Raw genomic sequence first — 19091 nt, forward strand, 5'->3', positions numbered from 1 at the left:
CTGGGACTACAGGTGTGTGCCACTGTGCCTAGCTGCAAAAACAGAATTGAACTCACTTCCCTAGCAAGACAATTGTAAACAATCAGAACCTCCTATCCTATATCTGAAACAGTGAACAAAACTGAAGACAAACAGATCCCATGCTGCTTACTGCAGATGAGGGTAGCTTAAACAGTACCTGCTTAGGCTTCGGCTTTGGAATCAGAGGCTTTATAATGGGAGACTTTTCATTATTTGTAGTTCGACTAAGTGCAGTGGATTTCTTGGATGATTTGCCCATATTGTCTAAAATATTAGTTGAACGTGCTGAATTCATTGACATGGCTGGTTCTTTGGAACTGGCTGATACCTAAAGAGCAAACTAGTGTTAGCACTTTATGTTTAAAGAAGAAAAATAAAATCCCAAGAGACTTATTTTTTCTTGAAATTTCTGTTAAGTTTGTATTGCCATCTCATCTTTAGAACTAAATACATTTGGTACAATCCAAATTAAGAATGATACGTATATTCCCAAATACCACATCCCCAAGAAAGACAGAGGTATCTTTCAAAACCATAGGTACTTAGAAGGTGAGTAGAAAAGACAACTCTCAGCCCAAGTGCTGCTTTCTTCTGTTTCCACACAGATCAGTCTTTCATGCCTCCAAGTCTGGGGAGAGTCATCTCATCATTTGGAAATATTTCTTTGTATACAAATGTATTTAAATAATATAAAACATCACTTGTAAGAGTTTACCTTAAAGGGATTTACTCGTCCTTGGCTGCTAAAGGTAACTGCACCTTTCACAAAAAAGAAACCCTTGCTTAATAATGGTAGAAAATAGATGACTTCTGACATCTATAATACTAGACACAATATTTTAATCCCCATTAAATGAAAACAAATGTGTTTTGCAACTTTTCAAAACTATTAACAACAGATATCCTCTTTCCTACTTCTAAGCCAAAATAAAAGCTATTAAATGTGAACCACCCCAACGTGCCACTATGAAACATATTCAGTATGTACAGATCTTTTATCTTCTGTTACTGCGGAAGAGTGGCAGCTCGTCTGAGCTAAGGTTAGTAATCCCTTTACTTGTGTTCTGCATCCCATGCCCTCCTGCTTTGTCAGAAAACCTGACCTATCAAGTTTCTTGACATCCTACATCTTTGACTTTTCCCTATTTATTGGCCCCTAAAGTCTCCCAACTTAAAAAGAAACAAAAAACAAACCTTCTCTACCCCACATTCCTTCCAGTCACCATTTTCTCTCGCCTCCTCCATCCAGCCACTTTTTTTTTTTTTTTTGAGACAGAGTCTCGCTCTTGTTGCCCAAGCTGGAGGGCAATGGTGTGATCTCGGCTCACTGCAAAGTCCACCTCCCAGGTTCAGGCGATTCTACTGTCTCAGCCTCCCGAGTTGCTGGGATTACAGGCGCCTGCTACCACGCCCGGCTAATTTTTGTATTTTTAATAGAGACAGGGTTTCACCATGTTGGCCAGGCTGGTCTTGAACTCCTGACCTCAGGTGATCCGTCTGCCTTGGCCTCCCACAGTGCTGGGATTACAAGCATGAGCCACCGCGCCCGGTCATCCAGCCAAATTTTTCCAAGAGCTGTTGACACTATTATCATTTCCTCACCACCCATACATTCCTCCATACAATATAGCACTTTCAGCTCTACCACCCTACAGAATCTCCTCTTGCTAAGGCCCTCAGTGATCTCTACATGGTCAAATCTGGTGGATACCTTTCAGTCACCTTGTTTGCTCTATCAATGGCATCCCACATAGTTGACTGTTCCTTACTTCTTGATACTTTGTCCTCTCTTGACTTCTGAGATACTGCATTCCCTGACTTAGTTCCTTCCTCTCTGGACCTGTGGACTCATTGTGTTCCAATAGTTGGTTCCTCCTCTTCCTCTACCTGATGCTCAAATGTTGGAGATTCCCTAGGCCTAAGCTCATTTTTCTTTTTGCTTTACATTCTCCCCCAATGCTTGCTTACCCATGCCCATGGTTTAAATTGCTATACTTATGCCAATGATTTTCACTTTGTATCTCTTGACCAGAATACTTCCCTGAGCTCCTGATTCAAATATCTGTCTTCATGACATTCTACTCACCTTACAGTAATTCATCATCTTCCTCTCTAAATCTGCTTTTCTCTAGTGTTTCCTGACTTAGGAAATGGCACCATCATTCACTCAAGTACTCAAGCCAGTGTTAACAAACTAATCTCTAATTAAGAGCTTTCCTGGCATGGTGGCTCAAGCCTGTAATCCCAGCACTTTGGGAGGCTGAGGAGGGAGGACTGCTTGAGCCCAGTTTAAGACTAGCATGGGTAACATAGGGAGACCCTGTCTCTACAAAAACAAAAAACAACAAAACAAAAAACCCAAACCAAAACAAAACTAGCCAGACATGGTGACACATGCCTGTGGTCCTAGTTTCTTGGGAGGCTGAGGTGGAAAGATCGCTTGGGTCTGGGAGGTTGAGGCTGCAGTGAGCCATAATCACGCCACTGCACTCTAACCTGGATGACAGTCACACCCTGGGGGGTGGGGAAGAGGAGGGAGAGAGGGAGGGAAGAAGCAAGGAAGGGAGGGAGGGAGGGAGGGAGGGAGGGAGGGAGGGAGGCAGGCAGGCAGGAAATTTCTAGCTGAGCATGGCCACTTGTGCCTGTAATCCGAAAATTTTGGGAGGCTAAGGCAGGAGGGTCACTTAAGCCCAGGAGTTCCAGACCAGCTTCGGCAACAAAGCAAGCTCCTCTCTCTACAAAAAGTACACACAAAAAATTAACCAGGCATGGTGATGCACAACTGTAGTCATAGCTACTCAGTAGAGTGAGGCAGGAGGATCACCTGAGCATACGATCTCAAGGCTGTAGTGAGCTAGGACTGCATCACTGCACTCCAACTCTACTCCAGTCTGAGTGACAAAGCAAGGTACCCTGTATTCGCACCCCCCCACCAAAAAAAAAAACAAACAAAAAAACCTTTCCATCTAGCCAATAAAAATTGTTTTATTTATCTCGTTTCTGAAAATACTTTATAAAAGTTTCCCCTTTTGTCTCTCCTGGCAGAGTGCTAGCCCCTTGCGGTTTGGTGCCTCCCTGATTCATGAATCACTGAATGTTCAAATTAATCCTTCAAGATTCAAATGTGCTTAAGTTTTTCTTCTATTACAAGAAACTGAGAATCACTCTTTACGCCCTGAACTCCTACACTCTCTTCATCATCTTCAGAAATAGCTCTCCAACTCTGCCCATTCTTTCTAACATCACCATCACCACCCTAGCTCAGGCCCTTATTCAATCTCATTTGGACTGCCTCTGTAGTTTGTTTGTTTATTTATTTATTTGAGATGGAGTCTCACTCTGTCGCCCAGGCTGGAGTGTGGTGGTATGATCTCACCTCACTGCAAGCTCCGCCTCCCGGGTTCACGCCATTCTCCTGCCTCAGCCTCCCAAGTAGCTGGGATTACAGGTGCCTGCCACCATGCCTGGCTAATTTTTTTGTATTTTTAGTAGAGACGGGGTTTCACTGTGTTCTTCAGGATGGTCTCAATCTCCTGACCTCGTGATCCACCCTCCTCAGCCTCCCAAAGTGCTGGGATTACAGGTGTGAGCCACCACGCCCGGCTTGTAGTCTCTTTATTTTTTAATTTTTATTTACTTCTTCTTATTATTATTATTATTTTAGATGAAGTCTCACACTGTCACCTAGGCTGGAGTGCAGTGGCGTGATCTCCACTTACTGCAACTCCCCACTCCTGGATTCAAGCAATTCTCCTGCCTCAGCCTCCCGAGTAGCTGGGATTACAGGCATGAGCCACCATGCCCGGCTAATTTTTTTTTTTTTTGTATTTTTAGTGGAGATGTGGTTTCACCATTTTGGCCAGGCTGGTCTTGAACTCCTGACCTCAAGTGCTCCACCTGCCTCGGCCTCCCAAAGTGCTGGAATTACAGGCGTGAGCCACCACGCCTGGCCTATTTATTTTTTGATACAGGGTCTTGCTCTGTCACCCAGGCTGGAGTGCAGTGGTGCAACCATAGCCTACTGCACCCTCGAACTCCTGGGCTCAAGATATCCTCCTGCCCCAGCCTCCCAAATACCTGGGACTACCGGTGTGTACTACCATGCCTGGCTAATATTTTTATTATTTACTTTTTGTAGAGATAGGGTTTCGTTGTTTCCAAGGCTGGTCTCAAACGTCTGGTCTCAAGTGATCCTTCCACCTTGGCCTCTCAAAATGCTGAGGTTACAGACATGAGCCATCACACCTGGCCAGTAGTCTATTATCTGTTCTTCTTCAGCACAGTGTGCCATGCTATACCTCTGCTTAAAACCTACAACAGTCTCTCAGTGACCTTAGAATAAAGAGCAAAATCCTGACCGGGTGTGGTGGCTCACACCTGCAGGTCCAACACTTTGGGATGTGGAGGTGAGCAAATTGCTTGAGTTTGAGACCAGCCTGGACAACAGAGTGACACCTCATCTCTATTAAAAAAAATAAAATAAAATAAAAAAAAGACCAAAATCCTTAATATGGCCTACACAGATCTGCATGACTTGGCTCCTGCCCATCACTCCGAAACCCTTCAGCACCACTTTCTCTTTGCTCTCTGAGCTTTTCACACCACCCTTTTGCAGACTTCAGTTCACACATACTGTTCCTTAAGCCCAAATGCTTCTCTTCTGCTCCTGTTCCCATGCACCTTTGCCTTGCTGACTGTTATTCATCCTTCAGGTCTCTGCTGTAAACACTCCATGAGGCCTGCCTTGAAGTCCCTACCCATCCTCCACCACTGGCTAGATGACAGCTATGTGTCATACGCTCTTTTCATATTCTACATGTTTTTTAAGTTAACTTTTTAAAATCAAAGTAACATATGTCCACAGTTTAAAAAGTCAAATGGTACTATAAGGTTTATGCTCCCCACCAAAAAAGGGCCAGCAGTACCCTACTTCAACCTTCTCTATCCCCCAGGCCCACTCCCTGTACGCAACTATTTTCAACTCCTTTTTTTTTTTTGAGATGGAGTCTCACTCCATTGCCCAGGCTGGAGTGCAATGGCACGATCTCGGCTCACTGCTACCTCCGCCTCCTGAGTTCAAGTGATTCTCCTGCTTCAGCCTCCCGAGTAGCTGGGATTACAGGCACATACCACCAGCCTCGGCTAATTTTTGTATTTTTAGTAGAGATGGGGTTTCACCGTGTTGGCCAGGCTAGTCTAGAACTCCTGACCTCGTTATCCGCCCACTCCGGCCTCCCAAAGTGCTGGGATTACAGGCGTGAGCCACTGCGCCCAGCCTTCAATTCCTTTTAACTGTTTCTCCAGTATCCTGCACCCTCAGTGATACCCAGATCTGTCTTCAATATCTGTCTTCTCAGCTGGGCTAAAATAGCATTAAAACAGAGATCAACCACACATGTCTGTTTGACTTCTGTATCCACCATTAAGTAAAATGCCTGACACTCAATAGGCATTTTATAAACATTTGTTAAATGACCATAGCTTCACAAACAACATCTGAGATTAAAAAAACAAAAACATAAACACACACACACCAAAAGTGGCCTTAAGAGTTAAGGTGTATTTGCGTAGATGTGTCACTTTGTAGACGACTTGCAAAATTTCCTTGATATTACAAATTTATAAATATTTCTCACCTGACTTAGCTGAAACATCAGAGGAATTTGTACTTTTGGAAAACGAGTTCTGTCCTACAGATTAAAATAAAGCAATATAATGTAAATGGGGAAAATATAGTCATCCTCAATACACAACAACCAGATAGCAAAGAGGTCTGAAAAAAAGTATGAGTATTCAATTTCCCTCAGTTAAGCAAAATGGGAAAAGCCACATCCATGATAGTTCTCATGATTTATGGGCTTGAAAATGTATCTCACCAGGCTTATGTATTTCTGGTTTTTCTTCATCATCAGCTTCTCCACTGTCCTCAGCATCTTCTTCAACTTGATTTCTGAACCTTGGTTGGCTCCACTCTGTAGCAGTATTGCTGTAACTAAAAGAAAATAATATTATTCAATAAAGAGCTATGCAAAGACCAACTTAACATTCAAGAGAGTAAAGGAAAATTCAAACAACTAAATTATTTCTTACCCAGCATTCAGCTTTTTTCTGAAATCTTCTTCTTCTTCCTCTTCCACCTGGGTTGCTGTCAATTCGGCTGCCTTCTCTACAGCCAGTTCACTTAGTTTTTGAGCCAGTATTAATTTCCGAGAGCGAGAAGCATATTTAATGGCTAAATTCACAGCATTTTGAGTCATTAGATCAGCAAGTTCCACACAACGGAATTCTCGCTCCAGTTTACAAGAAAGCTAATCCAAAAAGGGGGGGAAAAAAAAAGATCAAATAACATCAAGTAAAACTTTTTAAAGATACTGACACTACTAGTAAAACTGAGACAATAGTTTTCTAGCTACTCTATCTCCCTAATTCTAAGATGCACATTTTTACAAGTTTTAACATCTCTGAAATTGGAATTACAATTAATTACAATTAATGGTGGGTCACTTTGGCAGCATTTTTATGTCTCCATGGCTTAAATGAATAAAGTAATGGTGCACTATGCAATAAACAGTGGCTTAGATTTGATGAAATATTACATACCACTTTAATCTACTAATTGCAAGAAAATTAAGAAATTTGTTTAAAAAATTCAAGGGGGAGGCTGGGCACGGTGGCTCACGCCTGTAATACCAGTGCTTTGGGAGGCCCAGATGGGTGGATCATGAGGTGAGGAGTTCGAGATCAGCCTGGCCAATATGGCAAAACCCCGTCTCTAGTAAAAACACAATTAGCCAGGCGTGGTGGCGTGCGCCTGTAATCCTAGCTACTCGGGAAGCTGAGGCAGGAGAATCGCTTGAACCCGGGAGATGGAGGTTGCAGTGAGCCAAGATTGCACCACTGCACTCCAGCCTGGGCGAGAAAGCGAGACTCTGTCTCAAAAAAAAAAAAAAAATCAAGGGGGCCAGGTGTGCTGGCTCACACTTGTAATCCTAGCACTTTGGAAGGCCAAGGCAGAGGGACTGCTAGAGGCCAGGAGTTTGAGACTAACCTGGGCAACACAGTGAGACCCTATAACTACAAAAAATAAATTAGCTGGGCGTGGTGGCATGCACCTGCAGTCTTATCTACTCAGGAGCCTGAGACAGGAGGTTCACTAGAGCCCAGGAGGTTGAGGTTGCAGTGAGTTACAATCTTGCCACTGTACTCTAGCCTGGGTAACAGAGTGAGACCCTTTCTCTAAAAAATACAAAAAAGAAAAACAACAAACTGAGAAAAATTGGTATTTTGAAGATTACTAAGGGTCTCCTAATTCATAGTGTATTAGAACTATTTTCTTACTTAGATATTCCATGTCTGATCCATCAGCACAAAAGCTTTAGATATTCACCTGGATGCCCTTTTCAAGATTTTTAGTATCATTTATCTATAATCAGTACTTCTTAATCGGGATGGTACACTGCCTCAGGGGGCATTTAGAAATAAAAAGGAAGCCGGGCGCAGTGGCTCACACCTGTAATCCTAGCACTTTGGGAGGCTGAGACGGGTGGATCACAAGGTCAGGAGATCGAGACCATACTGGCTAACACGGTGAAACACAGTCTCTATTAAAAATACAAAAAATTAGCTGGTGTGGTGGCGGACAACTGTAGTCCCAGCTACTCGGGAGGCTGAGGCAGGAGAATGGCGTGAACCTGGGAGGCGGAGCTTGCAGTGAGCAGAGATCGCGCCACTGCACTCCAGCCTGGGCAACAGAGCGAGACTTCGTTTCAAAAAAAAAAAAAAGAAATAAAAAGGAATAGTCTGGTTTCCACAGTGACTATGCTGAACTAAAGGCATTTGCCCAGGGGCCAGGAATGCTAAAGAAGAACTCAACAATCCCCTTGAACTCCTGGGCTCAAGATATCCTCCTGCCCTGGCATCTTTGATATGAGTCCCCTGGTATTTTTGATATGAGAAACACTGCCACAGGGAAAAGCTCCTCTAGGCTAAATAGCAAATACATGAAATATGTTTCCTTATATGTGTTGTACAAAGTAAAAAGGCTACTAGTTCCTGGACCACAAGTAACACTTTATAAAAGGAATAAAACTTATTCTACAATAAACTGAGTTTTCTTAATACCAAACTTAAGGCCATGTTGCATAAAGGTGACAGTAGTGAGTACTACCTTTTGGAGACAGGAGTGGCAATTTGCTCTGTGGTCTCATATACCACTTTTCTCTAAGAACCTTTTTTCTCCAATTTAAAAATAAAAAGTCTGGACCATTCACTCTTGTCAACAAATATCGAGGTCTACTATGTGTTAAGCCACCGTGTCAGTGCCTGGCATACAGCAGTGAGCAGGTCTCTGCCCTCTGGGGCATAAAGTCTAGTGTAAGACAAATAGAGAAGAAATGATACTATACTCCTCTCCATAAACCAACCTTGAGTGGGGACACAAGCACAGGAACTTTAAGACACCCTGCTCCAAAGATAAATGTACTTAAATATTCTAGACACCAAACCTGGCCACTGGTCACAAATAAATTTTCATCACACACAGCTGCCTAACTCAAAGAGGATGACAAAAGGCAGGCATATCTAACAGCCCGATCAAAGTTCTTAAGATTGCCCAGCCCTGGAGATTAAAAAACAGTATACACTCAAACTTTGTAAAATAATAACAGAAACTAGAGCAGTGGTTCTCAGTTACCTTGAGAGCCCGTTAAAACATAGACTGATGGGCAAAAGCAAAAGGGAAGTAGCCCTAGAGATGTTTATTCCTGCACATGATCTTAGCTACAAGGTAGTGTTTTATTTATTTTAGGCTGGGCACGGTGGCTCATGCCTGTGATCCCAGCACTTTCGGAGGCCGAGGCAGGTGAATTACCTGAGGTCAGGAGTTCAAGACCAGCCTGACCAATGTGGTGAAACCCTGTTTCTACTAAAAATACAAAAATTAGCCAGGCATGGTGGCACACGCCTGTAGTCCCAGCTACTCAGAAGGTTGAGGCAGGAGAATCACTTGAACCCAGGAAGTGGAGGTTGCAGTAAGCCAAGACTGCACAACTGCACTTCAGCCTGAGAAACAAGAGCGAAACTCCGCCTAAAAAAAAAAAAAAGAAAAAAATTTTAACTGCAAGACCAACTAGAAGATAGAACTTTACAAAGGAAAACACCACCAGATAAAACTTAAGAATGGCTGGGTGTGGTGGCTCACACCTGTAATCCCAGCATTTTGGGAGGCTGAGGCGGGCGGATCACGAGGTCAGGAGTTCAAGACCAGTCGGGCCAACATAGGGAAACCCCATCTCTACTTAAAAAAAAAAAAAAAAAAAAAAATTAGCTAGGCGTGGTGGTGTGCGCCTGTAATCCTAGCTACTCATGAGGCCGAGGCAGAATTGCGTGAACCCGAGAGGCAGAGGTTGCAGTGAGCCGAGATCGCACCACTGCACTCCAGCCTGGGTGACAGAACGAGACTCCGTCGCACAAAAAACAACAACAACAACAAAAAAAAAACTTAAGAATCTTAGGTTGTGGGACTTAGTCCTAATGCACAGACCTTAAAGAAATTCAACCTATAGAAAAGCATTTAACGTTTTCAGTATATTTATTTTACTCACCGCAAGCATTTTCATTAAAAGTTCCTGTTGCTCTTTTGTTGCTTGATTTTTAGTGCTCTCTTCATATTCATAACCATTTTTAGCTAAATAATCAAGGTGGTTGTGAAATATAACTGAACGCCAAAATTGCTCCTATAAAAGCGAATAAAATTGCTTAAGGCCAACTATCACCTTAATATGAGGCAAGCGTTAAATATTTATCTTAAGATACCAGTTTTTGAATAAAATATGTTCTGAACTCCTCCTTTCTATAAGTTTATTTTACAATTTAAATTCTAGTGTGATACTACAGCTTAACTTTTTCCCCTATCCTTAAAAAAGGCAGTTGGGGAGGAATGCAGCATTTAAAACAGTTTCCTAGCTATCATAATTAATGCTCAGAGAATTTGGTAAACAAGCTTTTTAAAAGCTAACTTGTTTCTTATTTAGAATAACTAATTGCAAGATTTCAAATGACTTTTTATGACACAAGGCTAGGACTAGGGTCAGGCAAGCCAGGTGCTATGGCACAAAATGTATGGAGGCACTTAGTCTCAGGGACATGCCCCATCCTGAGAGTAAGTCCTTCCCCAGTGGGTCTCTGACAGTCACACCCATTTACTTTGTAGACAAAGTCCCTGGAAGCAGTGATGGCAATCAGGTGGCCTGGTGATCCCAAGTAGTCCTCTTCCCTCCCTGCTACCCCTATTTATGTAATTATACAGTAATGAATATTCAATACTGGCCATCAGGATAATTTTAAAGTGTGTGTATCACAGGTGCTGTATTAATCAAATTCAAAGTGTCAAGGTAAGACTTCCACATACCTCCATTTGTCCTTTCTCTGTTGCAATCTGACAGTAAGGAAGCTTAAAGGATAATATAGCAACAGCAGGGCGTGGAAGGGTTGGGGGAAACCGAGAACCTTTACAAGGAATGCACCTGTCAGTAAAGAAAAGTTCCATCATAAAAATTTACTAACATGTCATAAAAACTACAAAATTTAAAAAGTTTTCAAAAGTTAGTAACTTAGAATAGTAATATTATAATAGCTGCCTTAATCATATATAACAAATATCTCTTTTAAAAAAGTGTTTTAGGCTTGACTAGGCATAAAGACTATCCCTACATGCATTTCAAGAATAGAAAAATTCCTTCTCACATCTCACTTGATTTATTTTTTTTGAGACAGGGTCTCACTGTGTTGCCCAGGCTAAAGCACGGTGGTGTGATCACGGCTCACTGAAGCCCCAACCTCCCAAGTTCAAGCAATCCTCCCACCTCAGCCTCCCAAGTAGCTGGGACTACAGACATGTGCCACCATGCCTGGCTAACTTTTGTATTTTCAGTAGCGATGGGGTTTTGCCATGTTGCCCAGGCTGGACTCGAACTCCTGGGCTAAAGTGTGCCTCCTGCCTTTGCCTCCCAAAGTGTTGGGATTACAGGCGTGAGCTACCCTGCCCAACATCACATCTCACTTTATTAAATGACAACCACTAAAAGTGAAATCAGCTCTCTTCATATTTTCCTTAGCAAACTACCACTTTTAAAACATAAAAATTGTACCATTAATACCTGTCATGGAATCCATGTTATCACCAAGATAAATGCAGATGAAGCTGCACATGGAACATACTCTAAGGTCAACCACATGCTTGGCCGTAAAGCAAGTCTCAAAATTTTTTTTTAATTGAAATCGTACCAAGCATATATTCTGAGACCATAGTAAAATAAAAATAGAAATCAATACTGAGGATCTCTCAGAACCACACAAATTACATGGAAAGTAAACAACATACTCCAGAATGACTTTTGAATAAACAATGAAATTAAGCAGAAATTGAAATATTCTTTGAAATAAATGAAAACAGACACAACATATCAAAATATATGGGATGCAGCAAAAGCAATGTTAAGAGGAACGTTTATAGCACTAAACGCCTATATCAAGTTAGAAAGATCTTAAATTAACAATCTAACATTGCATCTAGGGAAACTAGATAAACGAGAACACACTAACCCCAAAGCTAGCAGAAGAAAAGAAATAACTAAAATAACAGCAGAACTAAACAAAATTGAGACTAAAAAATCCATACAAAGGATCAATAAAACAAAAAAAATTGATTTTTTGAAAGGATAAACAAGATCAATAAACTCCTAGCTAGATTAACAAAGAAAAGAAGAGGGAAGCTCCATATAAGCACAATCAGAAAATGGCAAAGGTGACACTACAACTGATTCCACAGAAATACAAAAGATCCTCAGAGACTATTATGAACACTTCTATGTGCACAAACCAGAAAATTTAGAGGAAATGGGCTCACACCTGTAATCCCAATACTTTTGGAGGCAAAGGTGGGAGAATCACTTGAGGTCAGAAGTTTGACACCACCCTGGGCAACAAAATGAGACCCAATTGCTACAAAAATTTTTAAAGATTAGCCAGGTGTGGTGGTGTGTATCTGTAGCTCCAGCTGCTCAGGAGACTGAGATGGGAAGATTAATTGAGCCTGGGAGGTTGAGGCTGCAGTGAGCCATGATCATGCCACTGCACTCCAGCCTAGGTAAGACCTTGTTTCTATTTATTTATTTATTTATTTATTTATTTTTGAGACGGAGTCTCGCTTTGTTGCCCAGGCTGGAGTGCAGTGGCATGATCTCGGCTCACTGCAAGCTCCGCCTTCCAGGTTCACACAATTCTCCTGCCTCAGCCTCCCAAGTAGCTGAGACTACAGGTGCCCGCCACCACGCCCAGCTAATGTTTTGTATTTTTAGTAGAGACGGGGTTTCACCGTGGTCTCGATCTCCTGACCTTGTGATCCGCCCGCCTATGCCTCCCAAAGTGCTGGGATTACAGGCGTGAGCCACCGCGCCCAGCATTAAGACTCCGTTTCAAGAAAAAAAAAAAAAAAAAGAGAGAGAAAGAGAAAGTCCTCAAAAGCAATTGCAACAAAAACCAAAACTGACAAGTGGGACCTAATTAGACTAAAGAACTTCTGCACAGCAAAGAAAATCTAGAGGAAATGGATAAATTCCTGGAAACATAAAACTTCCTAAGACTGACTCAGAAAAAACAGAAATTCTGAACAAACCAATAATGAGTTCCAAAACTGAATCAGTAATAAATAAAAAACCTATCAACCAAAAAAAGCCCTGGACCAGAAAAATCACAGCTGAATTCTAGATGCACAAAGAACTGGTACCAGTCCTACGGAAAATATTCCAAAATACCAACTCCTCTCCAAATCACTCTATAAAGCCAGCATTATCCGATACCAAAATCTGGCAAAGACACATCAAAAAGAGAAACTACAGGCCAATATCCTTGATGAACACAGATATAAAAATCCTCAACAAAACACTAGCAAACCAAACCCAACAGTACTTTAGGAAGTTAATACACCACAACCAGTAGGTTTTACTCCTGGGATGTAAGGTTGGTTCAACATATGCAAATCAATATATGCAATTCACTGCATCAACAGAATTAAAAACAAAAACCACATGATCATTTCAATAGATGCAGAAAAAGCTTTCGATAAAATTCAACATCCTTTCATAATAAAGACCTCCAACATACTAGGCATTGAAGGAACATAACTCAAAATAAAAAGAGCCATCTATGGCAAACCCACAGACAACACCATATGAATGGGAAAAAGCTGGAAGCATTACCCTTAAGAATTGGAATAAGACAAGGTTGGCCACTCTTTTCACTCATATTTAACAGAGTACTGAAAATCTTAGCCAGAACAATCAAGTAAGATACCAAAATAGGAAAAGAAGTCAAATATCTCTCCACTGACTATATGACTCTATACATAGAATTGCTAAAGGGCTCCTAGATAAAAGACTTTGGTAAAGTTTCAGGATACAAAATCAATATACAAAAATCAGTAGCATTTTTATACACCAATAATGTTCGAGCTGAGAGTCAAATCAAGTATGCAATCCCATTTACAATAGTCATACATGTACATAAAATACCTAGGAATATATCTAACCAAGGAGGTGAAAGATCTCTACAAGAACTACAAAACACTGTTGAAAGAAATCACAGATAACACAAACAAATGGAAACACATTCCACACTCATGGATTAGAAGAATCAATATCATTAAAATGACCATACTGTGTCTGCAGCAACCTTGGTTTGCATCGAAGTCACAGCACCAAAAAAAAAAAAAAGAAAGAAAGAAGAAAGAAAAAGACCATACTCCCCAAAGCAATCTATAGATTCAACACTATTCCTATCAAATTACCAATGTCATTTTTCACAGAATTAGAAAAAACTATTCTAAAATTCATATGGAACCAAAAAAGAGCCCAAATAGCCAAAGGATCTAAAACAAAAACAACAAAGCTGGAGGCATCACATTACCAACATCAAACTCTACTTCAAGGCTAGTGAAAAAGAACATGGCACTGGTGCACAAACAGAAACACAGACCAGTGGAACACAATAGGGAACACAGAAATAAAGCCACACACCTACAACCAACTGATCTTTGAGAAAGCTGACAAAAACAAGGAACTGGGAAAGGAATCCCTACTCAATAAATGGTGCTGAGATAACTGGCTAACCACATGCAGAATGAAACTGGACCCTTAACTATCACCATATGCAAAAATTAACTCAAGATGGATTAAACACTTAAATGTAAGACCTCAGAATATAAAAATCCCAGAAGAAACCCCAGCAAATACCCTTCAGGATATTGGCCTTGGTAAATATTTCATGACTAAGTCCACAAAAGCAATTGCAACAAAAACAAAAATTGACAAGTGGGACCTAATTAAACCAAAGAGCTTCTGCGCAGCAAAAGAAACTACCAAGAGTAAACAGGTCAGGTGCAATGGCTCACATCTGTAATCCCAGCACTTTGGGAGGCCAAGGCAGGAGGATTACTTGAGCCCAGGAGTTTGAGACCAGCCTGGGCAACAAAGGGAGACCTGTCTCTACAAAAAAATTAAAAAATTATCCAGGTGTGGTGGCATGTGCCTGTAGTCTTGTGCAATCCCATTTACAATAGCCATATGCACACACACAAAATACCTAGGATATATCTAACCAAGGAGGTGAAAGATCTCTACAAGAACTACAAAACACTGTTGAAAGAAACCATAGATGACACAAACAAATGGAAAGACATTTGCAGATCCTGAGGTGGATCACTGAGCCCAGAAAGTCGAGGCTGCAGTGAGCCATGATCTCATCTCACCACCGCACTGTAGCCTGGGTGACAGAATGAGACTCTGCCTCAAAAAAAAAAAAAAAAAAAAAAAAAGACATCCCACAGAATGCAAGAAAATGTTCGCAAGCTATGCATCCAACAAAGATCTGATATCCAGAGTCTATAAGGAACTTAAAAAAAAATCAGCAGCAAAAAACAAATATCCCCATTAAAAAGTGGGCAAAGGACATGAACAGACACTTTTCAAAAGAAGACATACAAGGCTGGGAATGGTGGGTCACACCCATAATCCCAGAACTTTGGGAGGCTGAGGTGGGTGGATCACTTGAAACCAGCAGTTTCAGACCAGCCTGGGCAACATGGCAAGACATGCAATCCCAGCACTTTGGGAGGCCAAGGCAGGTGGATCATGAGGTCAGGAAATCGAGACCATCCTGGCTAACACAGTGAAACCCTGTCTCTACTAAAAATATTTTAAAAAATTAGCCAGGCATGGTGATGGGCGCCTGTAGTCCCAGCTACTCAGGAGGCTGAGGCAGGAGAATGGGGTGAACCCGGGAGGCGGAGCTTGCAGTGAGCCGAGATCACACCACTGCACTCCAGCCTGGGAGACAGAGTGAGACTCGGTCTCACAAAAAAAAAAAAAAAAAAAAGTTGGCCAGATATGGTGGCTCATGTCTGTAATCCCAGCACTTTGAGGGGTGAGGCAGGCAGATCACTCGAGGCCAGGAGCTCGAGACCAGCCTGGCCAATGTGGTGAAAACCCATCTCTACTAAAAATACAAAAATTAGCTGGGTGTGGTGGTGAACGCCTGTAATCCCAGCTACTCGGGAGGGTAAAGCACGAGAATCTCTTGAACCTGGGAAATTGAGCTACTGCACTCCAGCCTGGGCAATAAAGCAAGACTGTAACAAAAAAAAAAAAAAAAAAAAAGCCAATGAAGCATATTCACTTTCATCCATCAGTTTGGGAATTCTTAGTACTGTCGGTATGAGTTGTCAAAAAAGAGAAAAAAATCAGGCATGGTAATGGGCACTTGTAATCCCAGATATTCAGGAGGCTGAGACAGAAGGGTATCACTTAAGCCAGGAGACCAGCCTGGGCAACATAGCAAGACTCCATTCCAAAAAAGAGAGACAGAAAGATGGTGAAATGCCTAATATAGGTTAAGTGTTTATTAGATATTGGTCAGAGTGAAGCAGAACATCATTAGAAAGACTATAATCTATATCTACTCTGATAAATATGGTAATAGGTCAACGGGCCAAAGACTGTCTAAACCTGTTCTGAGTAGTCTATATAAGGCATTCAAACACGCCCATCATGAGTAGTGCTCTCGCAACTGATTTATTAAAAAGCATTAATTAATCACAGAATGATTTATATATATAGAACTCTTTCAACTTATGTACTCCAATTTATTTATTAGAAAAGCACTGGAAAACCATGACTGCACACTATAAATACCACAGGCAAATTTCATATTTTCATAAAGTCATTTAAAAAGACGAAATCTCTTTTTGAATGCTTACTAATAATCATCCACTTAATTTATAGTATAGCCTTTTAATCAGGACATTCTTGAAGGGAGATACTAAGTAGAAGCTAGACCCTAGGGTTTAAAAATTTTATAAATATCTTCCAGTATTATCAAATGCCCACTAGAGTAATTAGAAAACAAGTAAGTGACAATGTCTAGTATTCTTTTTCAAACTACTCAGGCCCCTTTCTTGTGAGATTCAAATACCCTCCCTTCTTTTTTTTCTGACTATACAATAAAAATACAAATGTTTTTAGGGTTCTAATTTTTTTGAACATACAATTTCATTTATTTCTTCCTTCTCTCCTTTTATGATTTTATAAAAAATCTAGTTTTCACCACACAGTATGAGGTGGCAGTGTGAATACCTCAAGTTTGAAAGAATCTTGTGGCAATTCTGTCATAAATCTCTATTTACAAGAATCACTACTTTACTAGTCATGCAAAATGAAAAAGAGCATGTGCATTCACAAAAGATGAGTCCAGGTACATATATATGTACATTAACAAAATTAGAAGAAACACTGGGAGAAATGTTAATTGCCTAAACATTTTTTTCTAAAATGTCCTGTTTAAAAACATTTTACAGCTCACTTTATTGATTTACACATAGTAAGCAATTATCACAAAGAAAAAGGAAATACTGAGTAGATTTTATTAAGTTACTTTCTAAGCCACATTTACATCAAAGCAGAGCACCAATTCGCATTTTTTTATCCTTTCCTTAGCTTTAGAGACTTCAACTAAAAAGATGTTTTCTCTGTTAAATATCCCCGTCATAGAAGAATTCAAGGAAAAAACAAACACATTTAAACTGCTAATTTGGTGGGTTTTGATGACGACGGAGTTTCCTGGAAACTATGTGCATAAACCACCTGGAAGAGGAATTAAAAAAAAAAAAACAATGAAAAACCTGGTTTACTAAAAAGACAAAAGTGGCTGGGCACAGTGGCTCATGCCTGTAATCCCAGTACATAAGGAGGCTGAGGTAGGCAGATCGCTTGAGCTCAGGAGCTCAAGACCAGCTCGGGCTACATAGCAAAACCTCGTCTCTACAAAAAAATACAAAAAATACAAAAAATTTGCTAGGCATGGCAGCATGGACCTGTAGCTTTAGCTACTCGGAAGGCGGAGGACGGAGGATCGCTTGAGGCCAGGAGGCAGAAGTTGCAGTGAGCTGAGGTCACGCCACTGCACTCCAGTCTGGGCAACAGAGAGAGATTCTGTCTCAAAAAAAAAAAAAAAATTACTTCAATTTGTTTTCAAATTGACCACAAAACCTGTTTTTGTTTTTTTTTTGTTTTTTTGTTATATTAAAGAAAGAGTTTTAAAATGCCAAAATAATCAGGCGTGGTGGCTCACGCCTGTCATATCCCAGCACTTTGGGAGCCAAGGCTGGCAGATCACCTGAGCTCTGGAGATCGAGACCAGCCTGGGCAACCTGGCGAAACACTGTCTCTACTAAAAATACAAAAAATTAGCTGGGCATGGTGGCACATGCCTGTAATCCCAGCTACTTGGGAGGCTGAGGCATAAGAATCACTTGAACCCGGAAGGAGGAGGTTGCAGTGAGATGAGATTGTGCCACTGTACTAGCCTGGGTGACAGAATGAGACTCTGTCTCGAAAAAATAAATAAAAATGCCAAACTGGAGAAAACTAGGTCCAGTGTCCAGATTAACCTTGCCCCAGCCAGCAAGTTTTGCTTTTTCTTCTGTGTTGGACAGGACTGTCTTCTGCATTTGAGGGGACTTTGCTCACATCTCTTTTAAAGCACTTATTTGGGAGTAGCATAATGACTTTACAAGCCTACCTCTTCCAGGCCACAGCCTCATTTATCTTTGTGTGGTATAGCACATCTAGTCGGTACTATAATAAATTCTAATTCAGTGAACACAACTAGGAAAAATGTCTAGTTTTCAAGCACATTAAATAACTCTTAAGAGTTTTGAAAAACTAAACAGAAAAAGAAAGAAGGTCTCTGTTGGTAGAGAGCAAATTAGACTGTAACACAGCAAAATTTATTAACTCTCAGTTATGTATTAACCAGTAGTGTCATGAAAAAATCTTTAGAAGAAACAATACTTGGTAAACTGAAGTTCAGCTCAAAGGGGGCAGGGATGACATTAATACAGATCAGTAATTTCTCATATTCATATTTTTTTTTTTTTTTGAGACAGAGTTTCCCTCTGTTGCCCAGGCTGGAGTACAGTGGCGCAATCTCGGCTCACTGCAACCTCTACCTCCCAGGTTGAAGCGATTCTCTTGCCTCAGCCTCCCAAGTAGCTGGGATTACAGGCATCCGCCACCAGGCCTGGCTAATTTTTGTATTTTTAGTAGAGACAGGGTTTCACCATGTTGGCCAGGATAGTCTCAAACTCCTGACCTCAGGTGATCTGCCTGCCTTGCCCTCCCAAGGTGCTGGGATTACAGGCGTGAGCCACTGCACCCAGCCTCATATTCATAATTAAAGGAAAATAGGAAAATTTTATATTGACTTAAATTAATGCTTTTTTTTAAAAGAGACGGGGTTTTGCTGTTGCCCAGGCTGTCTGCAAACTCTTGGACTCCAGTGATCCTCCTGCCCCTGTCTTTTAAGTAGCTGGTATTCAGGTGTGCACTGATGTGACAGGCTCTCAAATGAATTTTTAAAAATTATTTTTCACAAAATGTACTTTCTTTTAAAGGATCTCTGAACAAAAAGAAAGCATAAATACCACTGAGTTGGGTTAGAAAATGCATTTAAAGTTAAAA

At 41.0% G+C, this 19091-nt stretch overlaps 1 protein-coding gene across 4 annotated transcripts in view; it reads right to left on the reverse strand.

Moving 5' to 3' along the window:
- WDHD1 (WD repeat and HMG-box DNA binding protein 1) overlaps positions 1-19091 on the reverse strand; it is an 85164-nt gene that overhangs the window by 15952 nt on the left and 50121 nt on the right. For 3 of the 4 annotated variants that reach the window (XM_003831693.6, XM_034937587.1, XM_063596224.1), the window contains 7 exons: positions 10430-10544; positions 9624-9755; positions 6112-6329; positions 5898-6013; positions 5658-5711; positions 737-780; positions 179-349 (listed from right to left, as the gene is read on the reverse strand). In XM_003831693.6, coding sequence (XP_003831741.2) covers positions 179-349; positions 737-780; positions 5658-5711; positions 5898-6013; positions 6112-6329; positions 9624-9755; positions 10430-10544 — 850 coding nt within the window. The remainder of the gene's footprint in view (positions 1-178; positions 350-736; positions 781-5657; positions 5712-5897; positions 6014-6111; positions 6330-9623; positions 9756-10429; positions 10545-19091) is intronic. The other variant, XM_034937586.3, reaches the window with a different exon arrangement.

The sequence above is a fragment of the Pan paniscus genome, chromosome 15 (assembly GCF_029289425.2).
Source record: "Pan paniscus chromosome 15, NHGRI_mPanPan1-v2.0_pri, whole genome shotgun sequence".
In the NCBI taxonomy this organism is placed as follows: Eukaryota; Metazoa; Chordata; class Mammalia; order Primates; family Hominidae; genus Pan; species Pan paniscus.